The 21,484-nt window shown below is 43.5% G+C and overlaps 1 protein-coding gene across 1 annotated transcript in view; it reads right to left on the bottom strand.

Annotated features, from left to right (window-relative positions):
* Positions 1–11,048: 11,048 nt before the first annotated feature.
* Positions 11,049–21,484, bottom strand: part of LOC139699379 (uncharacterized) — a 47,066-nt gene continuing 36,630 nt past the window's right edge. Inside the window, exon 2 of the mRNA XM_071598180.1 lies at positions 11,049–14,517. Coding sequence (XP_071454281.1) covers positions 11,146–14,517 — 3,372 coding nt within the window. The 3' untranslated portion in view covers positions 11,049–11,145. The remainder of the gene's footprint in view (positions 14,518–21,484) is intronic.

Here is a 21,484-nt window from a genome sequence, read left to right as displayed (position 1 = left end):
TTGCTGTGTATCAATGGGTGGCAGAGAAGAAACTCGAAGAATGAGTTCTGAGAACAAATGAGAGGAAATAGTGAGGACTTGGTAAAAGAATATTAGTATTAGCTTCTGTGGATGTTAGCGGGGGTGCCTCCCAGAAAGTGGTAGGGCGACTGGGTGACCCCAACGGGTCACCGAATTGATAATGCAAATGATAATGGTAAACAATTGTTGTGTATATTCATAGAAATAGGATTAAATCGAATTAATCGTGGAGGCGTGTACCTACTTCGTGTACTTTCCCATCCAACTACCCACTACCCTCAGCATAATTGTGTCGAACAACCCTTCCCCGATAATTCCCTCCTTAGAATCACCTGTACCTCATCCCTCAACCTGCCTCTGTGCCCCATTCCTGCCTAACCCTTGTTTATTCTTGCCTCCTTCCTACCGCCAGGGAACCAGCTACATGCCACCCTCCTCTCAATAGTGGCCACCAGTGCTTATCTTCCCCCTACTCTCTTCACCTCTCTCTTTCTTTGGGTTTTCCATATTTCTCCTCTTTGTCCCCACTTTTCTTACTCCTCCCTCTTTTCTTCCCCCTCCCCCCCACCTTCCTCAAACAGGTACAAATATAATGTATCACAAGTTGAAGCTTGTCTTGTACCTGGACATAGCGGTGGATTGGGATGGTGAGGGTGCTAACGTACAGGCTTACCACCGACAGAGCCCGGGTTCGGCTCCCGGAGGCGGCAGATATTTTTTAGTGGTTTGAGGTACATTGTGGAGAGCACTTTGAGTGAGTGCGACGTCAGTCGGATGGAGCTTTAAACTGCGGATCCCTTGGAGCCTTTCGTAGAGACTATGCTAATACCGACACCGTGTTTCCCTCCCCCTCCCTTTCCCATCCATCTTTAATGGCGCAAATGACCACGCACAAAAGTTCATTGACTGCCCAAGCGGGCAAGTATAAACCGTCCCGGTGAGTGAAGTCCCACCTTTACCGGTCATTGTACTTAAGAAACGCATGGCATTGAAGAAAGAAACATGGCTGAGGTGGAAGTGCGGTTTGCGAGAAAGTGAAACTTAAAACTAGGAATAAAATAGGAATTCTTAATCTAACAGGAAAGGAAAGCCGACAGGGAACGGCTTTTTACAAAAAAGAAAAAAGAAGTACGTCACTAACAGCACTAACTTCCCACCGGCACACTCTGAGCATGGAGCGGTACAAAACGGGGAAGCGGAGGCGAGGATCGCCCATTCCCCACTGCGGGAAATTACACTTGGGCAAGAGGAAGCGGGCGACAGCAAGACCGTGAAGAGGATAAAATGATACTAAAATAACTTGGAGGACGGAGGAAGAGATCCGTCCGGCCGTGAAGCGGCTTATTACTATGAAGAAAATTTAAAATTAAGAGACATAGTAAAGACTAATAGGCGAGTAATATCTTTAGGCAGTGTATAAGTGTGTTTCTCTCCGGGATCATAGTCCCAGTTGGATTTTAGCAGCGGATTTCCAGACGGTGCGAGGCGGGATTTGAAAGACGCGACTTGCGAGCGAATAAATTCCGCGACGGACGGGAGTTAATGCGCCGCTCGCACGTCGGCCATCCTACTGAAACGACTCACTTGGAGTAACGACCGAACAGCCTTGGTTTCGATGGTTTCAAGGTGACGCGAGAGCGTTTTTCGGATGGAAAACACGGGGCAAGCGTAGAGAAACTGCGGGCGAATGATCGACCTGTAAAGTCGCATTCTGTCGGCGTGATCCAGAGGAGAAATCTGTCGATCGCCTACCCTAAAACTACTCCTACTACTGGAGATTGTTCGATTAACTGAAACGCGTAGTACGTTACAAATAAATCCGTGGAAAAGTTCAAATTTGTGTTTCTCATTATGACGAACTTCCCCTACATCTCGCCGGAATCTGTTGAATTTATATTTATTCAAAATGATGCTAAATTTTTGGAATATTATTGGTTGTGATGTAAATGATGCAAGATAGAGACTATTGACGAGGGGCATGAGTAAAACAGTGGGCGCCAAATGACGCCATACGTATACAGATGTTTCAAAGATGAATACGGGGGGAGTGGGTTGCAAGAAAGAGAACATCTCAAGGACAATTGAGTGTAAAGAGTGTGAACAGTTGCAAATGAATAGAATTGTTACGGCATGAATGCAGCTAAAGGCGAAGGAAAGAATGAGAAGGGAAAAAAAGAGTGGTGGTATATTTCAGTGTGTATTCGGAGTCCGACTGACTGTCAGAGCATTCTAAGGATTTTTACAATTGCAGTTTGGATATGAAAGTGAGGTACTCAGGGTGGTGAGATTGAAGGACTGCAGGGAAAACGGACGTAAGTGAAAATGAAATTGTATAACTAATGAGAATTTTGAAAAATTCGCTCCTACAACTTGGGAAACCAGCAGATGATGAAATACTGCATTGCGGAAGTAAGCTTACTTATTATCATTTGTATGAATTATTCAACCTCTGCCTGCCTATAGCTATTTAAAACTAAGTCGTACTTAGCGATTTCAGAAATGCTAAAATTTTACCTTAATGTAAAGAAAATGCCAGTAAGATTAAATGGAAACATTTTTGAGCAATTGACACTTCTGGGTATAACAAAGAAAGTGTTCTGTATAGAGTACGCCACATTGATAAAGTACGGAAGGGAAGGTTTAACAAAATCTCGGTGTTGAAAGCGATTCCACGCCTAAAATAGGAGGCGCAGATTTTCTGTTTCGTCCTCAGAAATGAATGAGTGGGGGAAAAAAACTCAATGCAAATTTTTTTACTTGGAGAAAGCATAGAACAGGGTAAGGAGGGGAAGTATTTGGAATGGTATAAAAGAACACGGAGTGAATGTACAGCATGCGTATAATAAAAGGGATTCATGAAGATATTAAGGCAAGAGTAAGAGTGAAAGATATCTCGAACGCGTTTGGTTTAAAATAAATGAAAATTTTGTGAAATAAGGCTGCCTGCTGTCACCGAAGGCGTTCAATAATAATTCATTGGGACGAATGCCTGGATGAAGTAAGCGTGATGACTTCAGACGGAACTCTATTCGTTCTACTACACGCCGATGGTACAGTATTGATGCAAGCATTATCTCTTGTGAACAGTGTACATTATCTGTTGGGAGCCCTGAATAGCTTCATTGAAATAATAGTGCAATACAAGTACATTTGTTTAGGGTGAGCAATGTACGAGGGTCATCCGGAAAGTAGTACCCGTTCGTGCCGCATGAAGTGCTGACGACGCGAGTAGCCGCTGGACGAGGTCAGATAGCTTCAGTGGCTTGTCTGCCTTCTCTGAGCCAAGTTGCGTGACGCTAGCATTGCCTGTGTTGTTTCTGTGATTGTTTACAATGTTTAAAAAAATTGAGAACGCCGCCAGTTGTGAAGTGAGGGCAGTGATTAAATTCCTCAATGCAAGAAACGTTCGCCCATGTGATATTCATCGCCAATTAAAGGAGGTGTATGGAGACAATGTAATGGACGAGTCGTCTGTTCGGCGGTGGTGTCGCAACTTCAACATGGGGAGGGGGAACACACACGACGATGAGCGTTCGGAGAGACCGTCTGTCATTACAGACCAACTGGTGAGCTCAGTTGACGAATTCGTGAGGAACGATCGGCGCGTCACAATTGATGACATCTGTGAGCATTTTCCCAATGTTTCTCGAACAATTGTTCATGAAATTGTTAAACACCATCTGCATTATGCAAAAATTTGTGCAAGATGGGTCCCTCGCGTATCTCAATGAGCTGGCGGCGAAGGACTATGCAGCAGGAATACAGAAACTTGTCACACGTTATGACAAATGCCTTAATTTGCTTGGAGATTATGTTGAGAAGTAGTTTAAAGTATCCTCTTTCAAATAAAATTTTTTATGTTTGTTAATATTTACTGTTGTGTCTTTATTTCACGAACGGGTACTACTTTCCGGATGACCCTCGTATGTGTTACGAGAGAATGTGAATGGATGCACCAGCAATAGATAAGTGTGAAAAAAGGCATTGTCGTATTGAGACGATGGATGAGAGTTGAATGCAAGAGATGGGCAGAGCGGTTGAAATTAGCAATCCTGAAGTATCTTTAAATGAGACATTTTTAGACTTTGCTCACCCTGATTGCATGTGGTGTCGGAAGGTACAACCCGCATGTATTCAGCGATTATGCTGTTGCGGTTCCTTTCCCTCTTCTACTTGGGGTAATTTATGTACTTTCACATGAAGTTCATAAGATCCACTGTTTACATGGGCACCATCTATTTATTACTAGCCGCAATTTTAACCTGAAACATCTTCCACGACGCTTATTACTCAGCTGGGGCTTAGATCTTGAACTCGGTTTATCATAAGTGCTTTCAATCATTCCACACTACTAACCTTAGCACGTAAAATTTGCGTGCTGACATCTATCGAAAGTCTTCTTTAAATCTGTCAAAAAGTCTCCCTACTTGTCAAGCAAAGGTCTTTCCAAATTGAAATGAAAAAAACACACTAGGTAGTTGAGGGGACAATATATTTACACCGACTGTCTAAAACTTGAGTAATTAGGAGTCATTTTATTTATCTATTTAAATTTTCAACTTTTTTCAGCTATTCAGCGAATTGACGACAGTGGCAATGAAGAAGAAGGAAGCATTAGATCACGGAAATAATATCACAGGGCATTCATATGAACTCATGAACAAAATTAAAGCAGCCGGCAACTATATTGCGAGGGATGTTCATAAAGTAAGGGCCGTTTGGTCACGGGAAAAAACATACTCATATAAAACAGATTTAATTGTCAATTTTAGTTAGCTACAAACCTACTTCAGTTCTCTACATTATCGCCGTTCACTTGTAAGCATTTTTCGTACCGCTGCACCAGCGTCTTCAACCCCTCTGCATAGAAGCTCGCCGCCTGAGAGTTAAACCAATTGACTACGCCGTTCTTGATTTCCTCTTCGGTTTCGAAACATTGTCCACCGAGCCACTGTTTTAAGTACTAGAAGAGGAAGGTGGACATAGAGTTCACAACAAAAATCTTGAATTTTGTTATTGGTTTTGGCAGCAGTGTTTCGGTACCCACTTTGCACACAATTTGTGGTATCTGAGGTTTTCCGTGACAATACTGTAGACAGCAGTGCGTCCAAGTTGAGGAAATTGTTCAGCCGGGCCATTAATCGTCAATCGACGATCACGTCGCAGTTTTTGTTCCACTTGCGAAACAATTTCATCGGTCAGAATATTGGGCCTGTCACTTCGCTCTTCGTCATGGACAATTGTTGGTCCATTTTTAAAATCACGGCACCATTGTCTAACCTTTCCTTGACTCATAACTATAGGTCCATAAACTAGGCATCACTCCCAATGTATTTCAGCAGCCGACAATCCTTTTGCAAATACAAGAATCGTATGACAGAACAACGCGCTTCACAGCTGGCGGGATGAACGATTGTCGCGGACATTGTTGTTTGCATGCACGGACAAGCAAACGACTTCTGAAACAAAACAAATGCTGCTATAGCTTCTCAATAAAATCATTAGATGGCGTTGCAGGAGTAAAAAGTTGTTCTGAAGCGCCAATATTTAAATATAAGCAAACGGCCCTTACTTTATGAACATGCCTCGAAAGTTTAAGTTCCTCAGCCACATGATGTGAACAAATGTACAAGGTGTGATCAAAAAAAGACCGGAATGATTTTATTCCGCAAACTGCTCAACGGATCGAAACGAGACACAGTACGCAAACTAGCAAACCATCTGACGACTAAAACGAGAGGTATTGCGCTAATTTACGTCGAGTCGTTACACAGCAGCAGCGGTACGTGTCTTCACCTGTTCCTCGCCGCGTACAACGGCAGCAATGAAGGAGCTAGAGGAACAGCGTGTGTGCGTGAAATTTTATTTTAAACTTGGCAAAAGTTTTACGGAGACCTTTTGAATGATTCAGCAAGCCTTTGTTAATGAAACTATGAGTCGAAGCCAGTGTTTTGAATGGTGCAGTCGTTTTAAATCAGGCAGAACCTCAACAGATGAAGATTCGCGAACGGGGTGGCAGACATTTTGGGCATGACGCGCGTCGCATCAAAATTAATCCCGCGGGTGGTGACTGATGAACAGAGACAAAAACGTGTCGACATTTATTAGGAACTCCTGGATCGAGCCAATGCCGACCCAGAGTTTCTTAAAATCATTATAACCGGTGACCGGTGACTGGTGAAACCTGGGTGTACGGTCATGATGTTGAGACAAAGGACCAGTCTTCTCAATGGAAGGTCCTCATTCTCCGCGACCAAAGAAAGCTCGCATGTCCCGGTCCAATGTGAGTGTCATGCTGGTATGTTTCTTCGATTGGCAAGGGCTGTTTCATTACGAATACGCCCCCAAAGGTCAAACCGTCAACAAAGATTTCTACTTAAAGGTTATAAAGAGACTGAGGGTTGCAGTGAGCCGAAAGAGGCCGGACATGTGGATAAACAATGAATGGCGTTTCCACCACGATAACGCGCCGGCTCACCCAGCGATGATCGTGACGGAGATTTTCGCCAGAAACGGAACTTCCGTGATCCCACAGCCACCCTACTCTCCAGACCCCATCAGACCTTTTGACTAATTATACCACGTACCCGAAGAGAATCCCTTAGGCGGCCATCCAGGCAGGGTTCGAGAGCTGGAAGGAACGTTCGCAAAGGTATGTCGTCAGCCAGGGCATGTACTTTGAGGGTGACAAGTTCGATTAAGCTGTATCCGTCGAAATAAACAAGTTATAAAATCAGTCCTGTCTTTTTTTGATCACAGCTTGTATTAATACACTGCGGAGAGACAATTCGGGAAGGGTAATAATATGCAAATAAGTATTGATGCAGTATATCTAAATCGTAGAAGATCAAAGAAAACCCTGAACTTTTCTGTCTCTTTGCTTCACTACTCTACGCAAAAGACAGCATAAAATTGGGTGATAGTGTATCCCAAGTTTACAGTAAAGGGTATTCTATAAATAAAATGTAGATATGGACGACTGATTGCAGCATTATGGAGCATTAAGTGTCCATCATACAAAATCTTCGAGTGAGGAATTGAGGATTTCTTTTTGATAGAATATGCCATTTAATAATCCACATCGCAAAAATCGGGAAGAGTTTCGCCTGAAAAATATAAAATATTGCCCTTATATTTGAAGAAAAAGTTAATTTTACACACTATTGAATGGTTCCTTGAAATGTCTGTTTGAAAAAATTGGTCAACTTGCGATTGGATAACGCACCGACTCGATAGGCCAGCCTGTTCATGACGGCTCCGAATTTCGATTCGCTAGTTAGCCGTGGAATTGAAAAAACCCCTCCGCCCGCGCCTGTGTTCTGCTGCGGCCATAACGGTGAAAAGTCTTATGAATACACATCACGAAAGCTATATGGAGATAAGTTCTGCAATGCTGAACCTCATTCCCTTGCCTGCTTTGATTTGTTCGTCATCCACCTGGATGCGACACGGGACACACGCTCCACAACACACAGCCTGCACTTCCCCTCGCATTTTTACAAAACCGCAGACAATTTAATCATTTTATATCTTATTAACTTATATCATCTTACAATCATTTCATAAGTAAACTCAAGTGCTTTTTTCTCGACAGACTTAGTCTCACATGAACTATTCGTCACTCACAGTGAGTGACGATCACTGGTGAGTATGTACTGGCTAGACATAGATTTAGGAAGAGTGCGATGATTAATTCGCACAGCTTCCAGGGAGCGGATGTGGACCCTGACCAGAATTTAGTTGTTACGAAATGTAGCGTCGGTTTCAAAAAGATACAGCAGGGGTGGCGGGTTAGGAAATGGAATGTAGAAGCATTAAATGGAAAGAGTATCAGCATGCTGTAGAGAATATGATGGATGACAGTGAAGAGCTAAGCACTATCGAAGAAAAATGGGACTGTATCAAAAAAGGGACATCGAACACCGTAAAGGAAACTATAGGAATCGTGAGTTAGAAAAGGACAAGAAACCCATGGATCACGGATGAGACGATTACAAAGATAGAGGAGAAAATGGAAGAATGTAAACACAGAGTGAGGCAAAAGGAATAACAAAGAGTTAAATAATAAATTGAGACGGGCAACAAATAAAGCAAAAGAAGCATGGTGGAAGATACAGTGATAGGAATTGGAAAGTTTGCAGAGGAAGCATGAATTTGGCATGGGCATGTACACATTTTTTCCAACGACTCTGCCATGACTGGCAAGCGCCCTTGAAGCCCCCCCCCCCCCCGGGACCTCTCGCAAAGTCTTCGTCATGGCTGATTGGCTCTGTTTCATGGGAGAAAAATGGGTCCCTTTCACGGCCGTCTTAATCTGAGGGAACAAAAGAAAGTCTGCTGGGCGACGTCAGGAGTATAAAGGGGCAGCGTTGGGACATGTTGTTTGGCCAGGAACTCGTGGACTCGTTGCGCATTGTTGCAAGACGCGTTGTCGTGATGGAGTTGCCAAGTAGCGGAGATGTCTTTGCTCCCCCCCAAAGACGTTTTCGGAGTCTTTCCAGCACATCCACATTGTAGGCAGCGTTAACTGTCTGCCCTTGAAGAACAAACTCCTTATAGACGCTCCTTTACCGTCGAATAAGTCGATGAGCATTGTTTTCACTTTTGATTGGCTCATTCTAGCCTTTTTGGGCCTGGGGTACTGGTCGGTGTGCCACTCAGAGCTTTGGCGTTTTGTTCTGGATCGAATCCAAAAACCCAGATTTCATCACCAGTGATGACGTGGTCTAAAAATCAGGTTAATTTTCAATACGTTGCAAAAGTTCACTTGAAATTTCCGCTCGGTTAGTCTTTCGTTACACGGTCGCCGCGCAGAGGTTTACAATAACTGACATCCTACCATTTCCACAGCTTGGAGATCACTGAGACTAGTTAGGTAGCAAGGCTTAGCGTCCCCTTCAACTACTCAACGTGGTTTAATCCAACTGTTACCAATAGAAGCGGCGCTGGAAATTTAATTACATTACTTTCGGCACGCGCCCTGTATATGTGTGTGTATACACATACATTTACACGTCTACGTACACACTTTGTGTTCAGGAAGGGGAGAGGCAGGCATGATGCCATTAGATGAGATCACTAATATTTATTTTTTTTATTGACTTTATTGGGGCGCGATTGAGACTTACGAATTAGGAAAACTAATGAGTATATTGCAGAAAATAGGAATAGATTGGAGGGAAAGGAGGCTAATCCGCAACCTGTACATGTCTCAGACTGCGCAGGTGCGAGTGGGAAACGGGGAGTCCGGATGGGCAGTGTTAGGAAGAGGTGTAAGGCAGGGTTGCCCATTATCACTGTTGCTGTTCAACCTATATGCAGAGGAAATGATTAAGGAGGCATGGGGAGAGCTGGAAGTAGGACTAAATATCAGAGGCATATTTGTAAAATCAGTTGGGTTTGCTGAACACCAAGTTTTAGTTTGTCAGTAAGTAAAGGTTTTCAAGCATTGATCATTGAATTGAAAATACAGTGGGATAGATCCAGTATTAAAATCTATATAAATAAATCAAAGGTTAAGCGGTTTTCTAGAAAGAAAAAGGCTAAGCTTAACATTAAAATAGGAGGGCTATAAATAGAGCAGGTAGAACAGTTTACGTATCTCGGTAGTGTTTTGGACCAACACTGTCAAAGTAGTAGGGACGTAAGGAGAAGAATTGCTCTAGGAAAGAGGCTTACACAAGGAGGAGGGTGTTGATGACAGAGACGTTGAGTAAGGATATTAAGAAAAGACTCGTTAAAACTTTGATATGGAGCGTAGCTATGTACGACACGTTAACGTGGTCACTGAAGCAGGATATACGTAGATTGGAGGCTATTGAAATGTGGGTGTGGAAAATGGAGAAGGTGAAATGGACAGAGAAGAAAACAAATGAGGAAGTACTTGGTATGGTGGGCGAAGAGAGGGTTTTGTTGAGAGCAATCCTATGGAGGCAGGAAAAGTGGATAAAGGGGGTGTTGACCGGCAGTGGGATGTTGAGGACTGTGATAGAGGGGAGAATGTTGGGCAAAAGAGGAAAGGGAAGGAACAGGATAGGGATGTTGGACGGGGTGAAGGGAGGAAGAAAGTACTCAGAGATGAAGAGGGATTTGATGTAGACTAGGTTGCTGGATTGTGTTTTTTTAACGGTCACAAAATATTTATTTGGTAGTTTTGTCCATCCAAAAACCTTCCTTAACCGGTAGATTATCTCATAATAAGAATAAATAATATACATCTGTACAAACTCAAATTCTGAAATAACATCCAGATGAAGTCATCAATTGTTTTTTGGTAATACTTTATGTTATAATACTGAATAAAATAAGAATATCCCAATTCACATGGCGTTTTCAATATTATTTTAGCTGTTATTCAGCAATGTTTGGGATTTATGATGACTAAGACATTATTATAGGTTAAAATCCTAGTAATTTAAATTGTAATATCACTCAAAAATACTTTTCGACTATCAAAATATTAATTTAAGAAAGATCAGCTGCAAAGGTTAAGTTTAATAAGTTCCATGGACAAAAGAAATCTATTTAATCTTTATCTTCCTATCGGGGTTTTTCAACAGAATTGCAGCGGTTATTTCTTACCCCTATTTATTTTTTTTCCCTCACACATTTTCAAAAATTCAATAGAAAAAGTCATATATTCAGTCTTCTATATTCTTTGCTGATTTCTTTAACGTAATGAAAGGTATTGTCTATCATTTATTTATATTTAATTGCCATATGCACTTACCGGAAGGAAAATATTTCCAGTACACTTTATTGCCATAAAGAAAGTTGATAATATTTCGAATTGAAAGAGTGTTTAATACAGATTTTATTTTAATTTAATTTACAACTATCCTTAAAGCGTAATTTTTGCTTATGCAAGGACTTGGACCAACTCCATCGTTGATGGCATACGCTATATGCGTGCATACTCGATGATGTAAGAAATGAATAATGCATTTTTCTAAAAATGTAAATATATTATATGTACACGTAATTGAGAAAACATGACACTGTACAATGAAATAGGATATTACAAAGAATTGGCTGTCACCGGCAATGAATGCCATGCAACGACTATTGCAATGCTCAGCGTGTAATGGCAGTTTCTCCGGAACATGTCCTTTTGGATGATTACCATCAATTGGCATCCGAATGTCTTTTGTGCCCCAATCCACTGTCTTTGGCGTTTTCATTGGCCACCTGAACGAAGGCGGCACTCAGTTCCCCCCTCAACTGGCTCACTCGACCACTGCCCACGTCCAGCATGAAAATGTCACCCTTTTCCTCCGGCTGATCTTCCTTCGGGGACACGAGAAGAACCACCGCCTGTTCCTCCGGGGAGGCCTTCCTCTCTTCATCCAACCACTCCCTGAAGTTCTTCCCCGTCGGGTTCTTTACGAGAGCATTCAGCTTTCCGGAGGAGAGAAGGCCTTCTTCGGCCTGCTCTTCTACCGCCTCCTCGCCCTCCGCCCGCCTCTCTCTCCCGTGAGCCGGGAACCCCACGGGTGCCAGTACCACCACACTCGTCACGTTGCGACCTCTTAGCTCGGGGACGTCAGGAACCGGGAATCTTTCCCCGGATATCCTGAGGGGGAGGTAACGCCGATAGCCCTCATCTTTTTCGCCCTCCTTTGAGGTGGAAACGGGAGCCAGGACTTTGGTCTCCTCCACGTCGTCCCGGATGAGTCCGTCAACTGCGCTTTCCTCGGAGCCGGGATTGTACCGAACCACCTTCATCTCCACCGCCTCCTTCCTCTTCCCTTTTCCTCTTTGGGGCGCCGAAACGGACACCGGTTGATTCTCGCTGGCGGCTGGCTGGAGACCGCTACTGGCAAGTCCACTGAGGGCTTCAGGGGGCAGGGACTCGATCGGGATATCTCCAATCTTATCGTAATCTAGTATCTGGATATCTGCATTACTGAGGATACCGGAAGATAGCAGTTGTTGTCGAAGATCATCCGGAATCTCATCGGGGAGTTCCGGAATGGGCCGCTCGGTTGAAGTTGTCGTCGTGGGATCCACGGATGTTGGAGGCTGGGGGGTTGTGTTGTGGTGGAGATTTCTGTTACCCAAAGAATTGATCTGATGTGCCGTGCTAGCCGGAGTTGTTGGATAATGTAGGATGGTAGTTCCAAACGAAGGGTCATGATTTTGCGAAGTCTTTGGAGTACCCGGATGCTGCTGATGGAGACTCGGCTGAACGGTTGTCGGTGTATGCTGTTGCGGCTGCTCGTACTGTCTAATGTTAAAGCGATTGCGTCCCTGAGGACTTGTGTCGACATTTTGTTGGGATTGGGGATGACGCTGAGGGGGGAAGGAATGCTGAATATTAATATTTTGCTGATGTGGTTCATTACTTGGCTCCAACGGGGCACGGGGACTCGAAGGACCATTTTGAATTGATTGCTGCGGCTGTCTGACATATGGGGGAGCTGACTGCTGGGAACTGGGTGATTGCTGATTACGTATGTACTGGTTTTGTGACAGGGGCCCTAAAGGTCCGTGCGGGGAATGGGTAAGCGGTTGATTTCGAGGAAATAGCGGCGAACTGGGAATTGCTTGTGGAGGTCTTCTATCCTGATGCGGTATGGATAAGGGATGTCCTTGCGCCAGCGGTGTTTGGACATGATGTTGTTCCAGTTTCGGAATGGACTTAACAATCTCCCCAACTTGCACCGGGCTCCCTTGTGTGGGCGGTGCATCTGGAAAGCGTCCACCTTGATTGGTTGAGAGACGAATAAAAGGAGGGGTGGAAGAACTTGGCGGTGATTGATGAGGGTTTGGGATATGTCGCTGAGATACCGCGAGATGCGATGGCGGGCCAGGTTTGTTAGGAGGGTGGAATTGAGGTGGCGGAAGCCGCTGGTACTGCAAGGCTTGCTGTTGTTGCTTCTGTTGTTCCTGAAGCTGCAACAAGTGCTTGTGTTGATTTTGCTGTTGGAATTGTTGTAGTTGTTGCTGTCGGTATTGAGCATGTTGCTGTTGCTGCACGTCAGAATAGAATATCGGGGGGTATCCAGGGTTGCTACGAAAACCTTGACCATTAGTAAAGGAATTGGGACCTAAAGTGATGTGACTTGGGGAAGGAAGTGATCTAGGAGGACCAGAGAAGGCTCTGGAGTCTGGAGACTGTCCTTCGTGTCTCTGCTGCGTAGGGAAATGATTTTGTCTGTTATGCTCAGATGGCGGCCCGAATTGCTGTTGTTGTGGATGCGAAAAAAACCTCGTTGGCTGCTGCGTGCGAAAGTGCTGCTCCGGTAATTGCCTGAAGGGTGGGACCGAACCACCGTTGGGACCAGCCCATGCTAGATTTGGGGCCGCAAAAGATGGCTGTGGGGCGGACTGCTCTTCCTCAACAGCCTCGGATTCCTTCCTATGAGTCCTTTCCTCACCGAATGACACTCTGAGGGCCTGAGTGTGAGAGTGAGGGTGATGAACTTGCTCAGAATCCGGGCGGATGAGGGCTCTCAGTGTTGTAGTCTCAATATTCGGCGGTGGAGTGTATATGGGCAGGGGTGTGATGGGCAGAGATCCCTTGTGGCTGACGTCCAGTTCCGGTATGTGTATTGGAGGCAGGGGCTCCGGGGATGCCGGAGCCTGCGCTGCCACAGGCCGGTCGAAGACGACATCTTCCCCGTCACCACCACTCTTTCCCTTCTTTTTCTCGTATTTTACGTAAAACACCTGCACTGGCTCCCTCTGCTTGGGTGGGGTATGCTGGGGCAGCGTTGGTAATGTGGGCAGGCTCACGTTCGACTCCTTCACTATGATCTCGATGATCGGCTCGGGTTCCTTCAGTACCACGTATCGAGGGCCATGTCCGTAATGAGGTCCGTGGTGAGAGGGCGAACCGTAGGCGGGAGGAAGAGGGTGGTACGGGTATTGAGGTTGGTGGGCCCGGCGAATCTCCCCGACTTCCGAAGGGAAATTTCTGATGGGGTGACCGCTCGAAGACTTGTCTTCGGCGTGCTGGGACCTCAAGGTTGCGGCGCCGCCGTCCTGATCTTCCAAGCCTTCCTCCTTGTCCTCGTCCAGGCTCTGCGGAGGCTCTTCCGGTCCCTCGGCGCTCCTCTGATCTCCCTTGTCGCCTTTCTCATCGTCGGAATCCACGGTGTTGGCGTAGAGCGGATCTCTGGGGGAGTACTGGACCAGCGGCTCCATCTGCACGGCGTAGGGAGGGGCCGTCTCGCCGCCTGCGGGTCTTCTCCTGGGCGACTGCGAGGAGAAGTGTGGCGGGTGGTGGAGGCGGGAGTGGCGGGCGGCCGGCGGCAGCGGGGGTGGATGGAGGTCTCCGCCGGAGGAGGGTAGGTGGCGAATGGTCAGCGCGGGGGTGTGCCGGTCAAAGTAGTGGGCCGGAAAGGCTGGGGACTTGGGCGATCCATCGAGAGGTGACTTCTTAGCTGCGAGAGGAGGGGATGACGGCTGCACAGCGCTACCATGCGCCCCAGATGACGTCATGCACGCAACCATGAAGACCACCAATTGTAGGGCTGCCATTGCGCCGGTGACCTGGTAAACAAAACATTGAAATTTCAGTATAATGGAATTATTTTATCTTTTCTTCTTATATTTTTTTCACCTAAAGAGGCATCATACCAGTGTTGGACAGTGGTCTGAAACGTAGAATAGATAAAGAGTTTCTGAAGCCCGACGATAATTTTCCTATTCCTGCTGATATATGTTTTTAACCCGTCTTAACATCTTAATCACTTCAGTAATCCTGTAACTCCATCGTCCAGACGTTTTTAGGGAAGGATACGATAGAAAAGTAGACTAGCTTCGATTATCACTCGCAGAATAATGTACGACAGTCAGAATGCAAACCTACATAATTGATGTAAAATCAAGTTATTACTAGCAAGTTGTGTATCTATTCGTATTAGAAATACATAATTACTCCTTTGTAATAAATATCTGGAATGATAGACATGATTCCAGACATGATAGTGACATTTCCAGACAGTGAATAAATTTGCAAATAAGGAACATAATTCTACGTTGCATATCAAGCGAGCATTCATATAAATCAAATATAAATGTAAAATATAGATAAATCTGTTTGTAAACGCTTTAAGTACTTTTCGTTTATTCAGTAAATGTGGTAATTATAAAAATCACTCTCTAAACTTTGAGAGATAATGAAAGGGCAAATTATTACGGAGCGTGTGAGAGATACTTCAAATGTGATATTTCCCATGCATCGTATACATATACATGGTTACATTTACTTGCCGCTTTTGACAAGCCAATATTTATTGCCATGTTTACCAGGAGACGCTTCTCTTTCTTTCGATATTTTTAACTAACAAAGGGTCCTGGATGAGATGCACGCGGATGCTAAGTATCTTGTTTGGCATAAGAGAGAAATCAATGGGTAATTCCTAAGATCATAGAAGTGCGAAGAGTTGCACAGGCCTAGAATCCATTATCAGTTCGCTAGAAAATGTCTTGTGCCAAGGGGTCCTTATCTTAGCGTTATATTCGACGTACTATGTCATACTCCACTATTCCCTGTATTATAGCTAAGTAGGGATCTAAAAACTGAATAATAGACCATTTACAAATTTTCCATGTAAGATCCACATCACAAATATTGCACTTCAATTAAAACAGGTTCTTTTTAAAATCCAAACTTTTTACGAACGCTCCTTGAATTGCTGTACACTATCGAATATAATAGGAGGACTTCCTTGCATTCTTTTAATGGATTTTAGAAGCGTCCTCTTCCATCGACGCATGAAAAAATGCCAGCTCAATATTGGCCAGCGCAATATTTTTCCTTGGGCTCATTGGATGAAACTTCCTTCAGAACCAGTATCGAAAAACCGTGGTTGCCTTGCATGGTTTCGTAAAAAAGCGGCAGAATTCGTCCTAACCCCAAAAAAAAAGTTCAACTAAACTCACCAAATGTCATATTCATAAATGTTGCCAGTTTACTCAATGACATTATAGTAGTAATCGGAAAATATAAACTAATCTGATAAAAAAATATTCTTCTCGTGGCGGTCTCAGAATGGCATTCCGGATACATCAGTAGCAACCCTCCTTTCATAGACTTCCTGCCCCTGCCCTAGGCCTTTTTGGGGCAACTTTATCCTTGGAAGTACTTGGCGATGGATCGGTATGGAAAGTATATGTGCTATGAATTCAAAATCACCAATCGTAAAAGTTTTCACTCTCATAGAGAATAATGAGGACATTGTTTGTCCCGGAGAACTTGGAATCCATTTTTGGGGTTAATGGGCTTTTCTTTATTTCAAGAAGTAGCATTCTACGAGCCGAGGTAAGTTACATCAACGGCTTTCCATTCATCATGAATAAGTATTTTGAACATTAATCAAATATTTGACCACAAATCCGTATCAATGCGAACCGCCTGAAGAAAGCTTTCAGAGTGTGCTCGAATATTTTTAAAGACTCCATTCGACCAGATTGGAATGAAACGTTTTCTGACCGAAGTTACTTCCGATCTCTGATTCATATAAATAGGCCCTTCCAAAGTTATTTAAACTTAACATAAAAAAAGCGGAGAAGACTTCGTTACTCGGCTAGATCTGTAACTTATACTCAGTTTTCACCTTGATTGATCTTAACCTACTTCGTAAAATGTTTTTTTAAATATAACACACCAACTTTTTCCCATTTTTCTGCATTATCATTTAAAATAGTATCACCAATAGACAAAAGTCGCGTTCTTAATGAAGGTAAATGCTATAAAAAACCCCTCTTACACCTGCGTATGCAAAAGAGTTCATCTACTCCACTTGTCCGCTATTACTTGTCCCAGTGCTCTCGGCGATACGGATAAGATCCCATTCCGGTCTTTTTTAATCAAGCTCTAATGAAATTCATATTTATTCTGAAGGCTCCCTGGACCATCAATTGAAGGATCCATTCTGCTTCCGCTAGTCTACATATGTCGTTATAGTTGCTTCGTTGACCACAGTTTCTCCTCGAGTTCTGGAGGAATCTACGGGTTGAAGTGACCTCCAGGAATGGGGGCGATACTGCTGGCAACAAAACAACCCATGCGACGGAAACTGCGGGAAGCAGAACAAAGCCCACAAGAAATTAATTATACTGAGTGCATAGAGTTCTAATAGAATAAGATACCGATGAGAGAAATGCATTTAATGGTGCAAATTGCGCTCACTTTAATTTAATTTCATGGGATGGATAAATCATTATGTTAAACAAACGCGAGATCAACAGAGATGGTCAACTTTCAAAAATCCGCTATTACTGGGAGATATCATGACCCTGTGGAAAATTAATCCTGGCCATCTAGCAGGTACTAAGGGATAATTATTCTCCGGTTGTGCAAGCAATACAATCAAATTAACTGGTAACTCTCACGTATCCTAGCGAATGGCATAGTGAGCGTGGAATAATTGCAATCTCTTGCGGATTTCATGAAGGTGAATGGAACCATTTCTTGAAAGTTATGGTATTTTGAAACATTTCCTATTGCTTTATTTTCACGCAGTTTATTTAACTCCGAGGTGAGAATCTCATCCAGAGGAATCCACCCGAAGTTTAAATCTCAGTAGGTTTGCTTATAGTGTTAGATAGCGTTTTACACGAGAGGGGGAGAGGAAGCAATCCCTTTTCCTGCGCCTATTGCTGTATTTCCCACGGACACCATTTGAGAGTTTTACATTTAAGTATACTGAATCCTTACTCACCAGATACGAACCCGAGACTTTCGTGGCCTGCGCCCACAAGGCTACCCCACCGCTTGGAAAAGCCAAGAGAACAAATTGAAAGGAGCATATTCCCAGGAGGACAAAAATAAATGTGATGGGAGGCATACATGACTCATGCTTTTGGTATTCATGATCTCTCCTTTCATCTCTCCTTTCATATGCACCCTTCGAGGGGATAGAACGGTAAAGTGAACCAAATATTGTTAACATACAAATATTTTTTTAATGTAAGAAAGCATTGATAGATGAAAAATAGCCTCTGAGGCTTACACCGGAAACAACTAACATTTAATATTGTATAATAAAATGTTATAGTGGTCAATGGCTCGTTTTATTATCTCCACGGCTATGACTGCGGTCATCTTTCGTGGCTCCAGATGTCTGTGATAAGTTTCCACTATTTTCCATTAGTTCCAACGTTAATTGGTTTCAATGTAGTCGACATCGTTTCCTCTCGGAGTAACATCTACATCTACATCTACATCTACATAATACCCCGCAAGCCGCCGCAAGGGCGTGTGGCGGGGGGTGTTAGGTCACCAACCGTAAAAACGAAAAATACCACATGCAAAAAACAACACGGAAAATTACACCCCAGCAGCGCACACACTCATGCAAAACTCCCTCCATCCAATACTCATGCAAACACATACACCGCCAAACAACAAAAAACTGCACCCCAGGATACAGCACGAAAGCCATCCTAAAACACGCAAGCCAGGACACAACAAGCAAGAATGTGAAACATCACTACCACATGAAAATGCACCACAAAACACTCAACCCCCCAAAGAGACAGTAAAAGGAAGGGAATTCGACCCAACGTTGCAGGTAGCAGGAATTTCCCCCCGCGGAGAGGGACGAGGGATTGAAAGGGAAACTTAAAAACAGACAGTAACGGACAGTATGGACGATCCCTGTGTCTAAAAGAATTTAAATGAATATCGTGCGCAATTAGTCCGACAGAAAATGGCTATTGGCATGTAATCAAACAAACCTTCAACTGCTGAAAAGGCAATATCACATCGTGAAATGTGTACATCAACGGTATCGAAATTAGTTATCATTAATATCGAACCATTAACTTGCTCGACTAAAACACTCGAAGGGGTGATCCGAATACTAATTCCGCCCTAGTACATAGAATCATCTCTTCCCAAATGTGTCGCATTTGTGCCTTGACTCAACTCGTGGTTGTGAATTTCCAGTCTTTTAATCCCCTCTCACGGTCCTCACGACTAAAACACCGAGTGAAAGTGAAAGAACTGGAAACAGTCAACAGTTTCTGATCCTCTACTATTTTGAGAGTCTAGTTGGACGGAGGTGTCATTCCATCGGTTCTTTAGTTAAGTGTTTTGATTCCCTAGAAGATTTGAGTCTCCAGAAATTCTACGTTAAAGACTACGCAGTCGAGGCTGAAAGATATTCGAATCCCGACGAAAGACTTGACAGCATCAAGGCCGAGCAAGATGAATACGGGCGCTTGGAAGAACGAAAAAGAAGTTCGGAAAAGACTTTCACCTCCATTGTTCCCACATGCTTAATTCTTGTTTGGAGCCCCTTTCCCTTTCAACATATTTCTTGGCACGGTGAGAGTTTACCTCATCGTTTAAGGATTTTATGTGCCATCGAGCACTCCTTGAGTGGTGACACCGAGTTTGGGTGCTCCCATGCGATGTGACCTGGCGGCATTCGGCCGGGGCGAGACTATCGACGGTAACATCTCTTTGGACCGTGTGCAGGCGCTCCTCAACGTGTTTCAAAGAAGGGCATTCACTCGCTGAATTTCGACATGGCGAGGAATAAATAGAATCTCAGCCCCGTCAAATCTCGATTCGAATCTCCCCGCTTGAGGGAGCCACGGACTGAATATAGATGAGCAGGTGTTTGCACACATGTGCAGTAATTTCAAGCATTGAAGAAGTAAGCCGTAAGTAACGGTACTTTTTTTCGGTCGCATAGGTCATCGGCTATGTTTATTATTATGTGTATAATCATGTCCATTAGCTTCACTTCCACTCTGCAGATTCTTTGCTTTGTCATATAATAAGTATATACACCTCACGAACCCTTTAAAACTTCATATGGATCAAATCCTTGGCCTGAAAAAACTAGCCCAAGTCACGTTCACATAGTCTTTTTTCCTCATTCAATCCCTTTAGATCTTGATTCTTCGACAACATTCGAATTGATAAGGGAAATAGCTAATTACATGACCACAAAAAAGGTTTTCTTGCCGGATTATATCTGTCATGTCTAGGTACCCTTTTAAAGTTTCATGGCATTTAAATACTGAAAGTTTAAATAAAAGAGGCGAAGCAGAGTGAATACAACTCATCCTTCCATTTTGATAGGCTTATAAATATGGAATCACAATGCGTACCTTTTGTTTTGCATTCGCGGTGAAAGCACGCTGTTCGTTCAATATTTCAATATGTGATGCTCTAATAACCAATCATAAATCGAGACAGCACATCTTATCCAAGCAGCTTTAGAATGCATTTCATTCTTCTGAAGACTCACCGTTGAATACATTTAGAGATAGGAATGCCACGGTCCTGTTCATAATATGATCACCAAATGCGTAAGAAGAGGGGATCGGGCCAACGGGGAATCAAGAAACTGGAAAATGAAAAGATGAGCTAAAAACGATGCTGAGATTGTCTCTGAGGAGAATAAGACGACAATTTCAAGTCATTTGGATCGGATTTAACCTGGTTGGTGAGGCATTGAAATTTCCTTAAGATTTAGAAACTTGCCCACTGTCGCCCTATCCACCGCTGCAATCCCTCTAGGAGTGAGACGTGACATATTAGCATTTGACATTGGTGACTTCTTGATATTAAAGATTATCATAAAATTCAATTCATACATTAATTATGCAAGATTTTGTTTAATCCTTAACATCTATATTACAGGTTTTAAACGGTGGAACCATCGCGGCACAGAAAAATCTCTCTCTAAAACAGCTAACTAAATAATATGCCTCATGAATTCATACACAATTTTATGAGGGAGAAATAAGATTCGGTGGGATGGATGCCAATCACGCGGTGAAACTGAATTGAATCAATTATTAAATTAATTTCATCAATTGGCAGTCTCAAAAAATATTTTCCTTAAATTTTCCGTTTTCCGTTGTATAATCCTCCTCCTCCGAGGAGGATTTATTTTCTAGCACGTCAACCCTCTCTCATGCGATGACACTCATGCGAGCGTGACACATTTCTCCCGTGAGGCCTCGAGAGTGTTTTTAATGGTTGCGGCAGTGGGAGAAGTCTGGAGAAAGCAGATCGTGCGGGGATTTAGAGGTCAAATGTCCGGACTGCAAGTCCAGTGCCGAACGGAACGAGCATAAGGTTGCGCCTTTTTTTTGAACGTGTGCTGTCTCAAGCGTACTCGCCGTCGACTAAACTAAATACATCCATCGAATTTCCATCGCATTATCATTAAGGTTATGAAGGGTGTGAAAGTACTGATTTCAAAGCTGGGGAGAAATATTTGTGGAACATATAGCTAAATATGGCCACGTTCGATGATCCACTGTAGATATTAGATAATAGACGCAGTGATTGTGATGGCCTTACACCGCTCCTTAACTCTGTGGAGGTGAGCACTTAAATGTGATGCGTTACTGATTCTCCCGTCGTCTTTGCTATCTTACTTCCCTTCCCCTCGTATTGAACAGAAATTCGATTGCATCATGCAGTTGCATTTTTAATGAATTTTTTATCGTCGTTCTAAAAATACCGACGCCGTTTTGACGGGAA

The sequence above is a fragment of the Hetaerina americana genome, unplaced genomic scaffold, assembly GCF_022747635.1.
Source record: "Hetaerina americana unplaced genomic scaffold, ioHetAmer1.1.p SCAF_10, whole genome shotgun sequence".
Lineage (NCBI taxonomy): Eukaryota > Metazoa > Arthropoda > Insecta > Odonata > Calopterygidae > Hetaerina > Hetaerina americana.
This window is presented reverse-complemented; position numbering and strand designations above follow the sequence as displayed.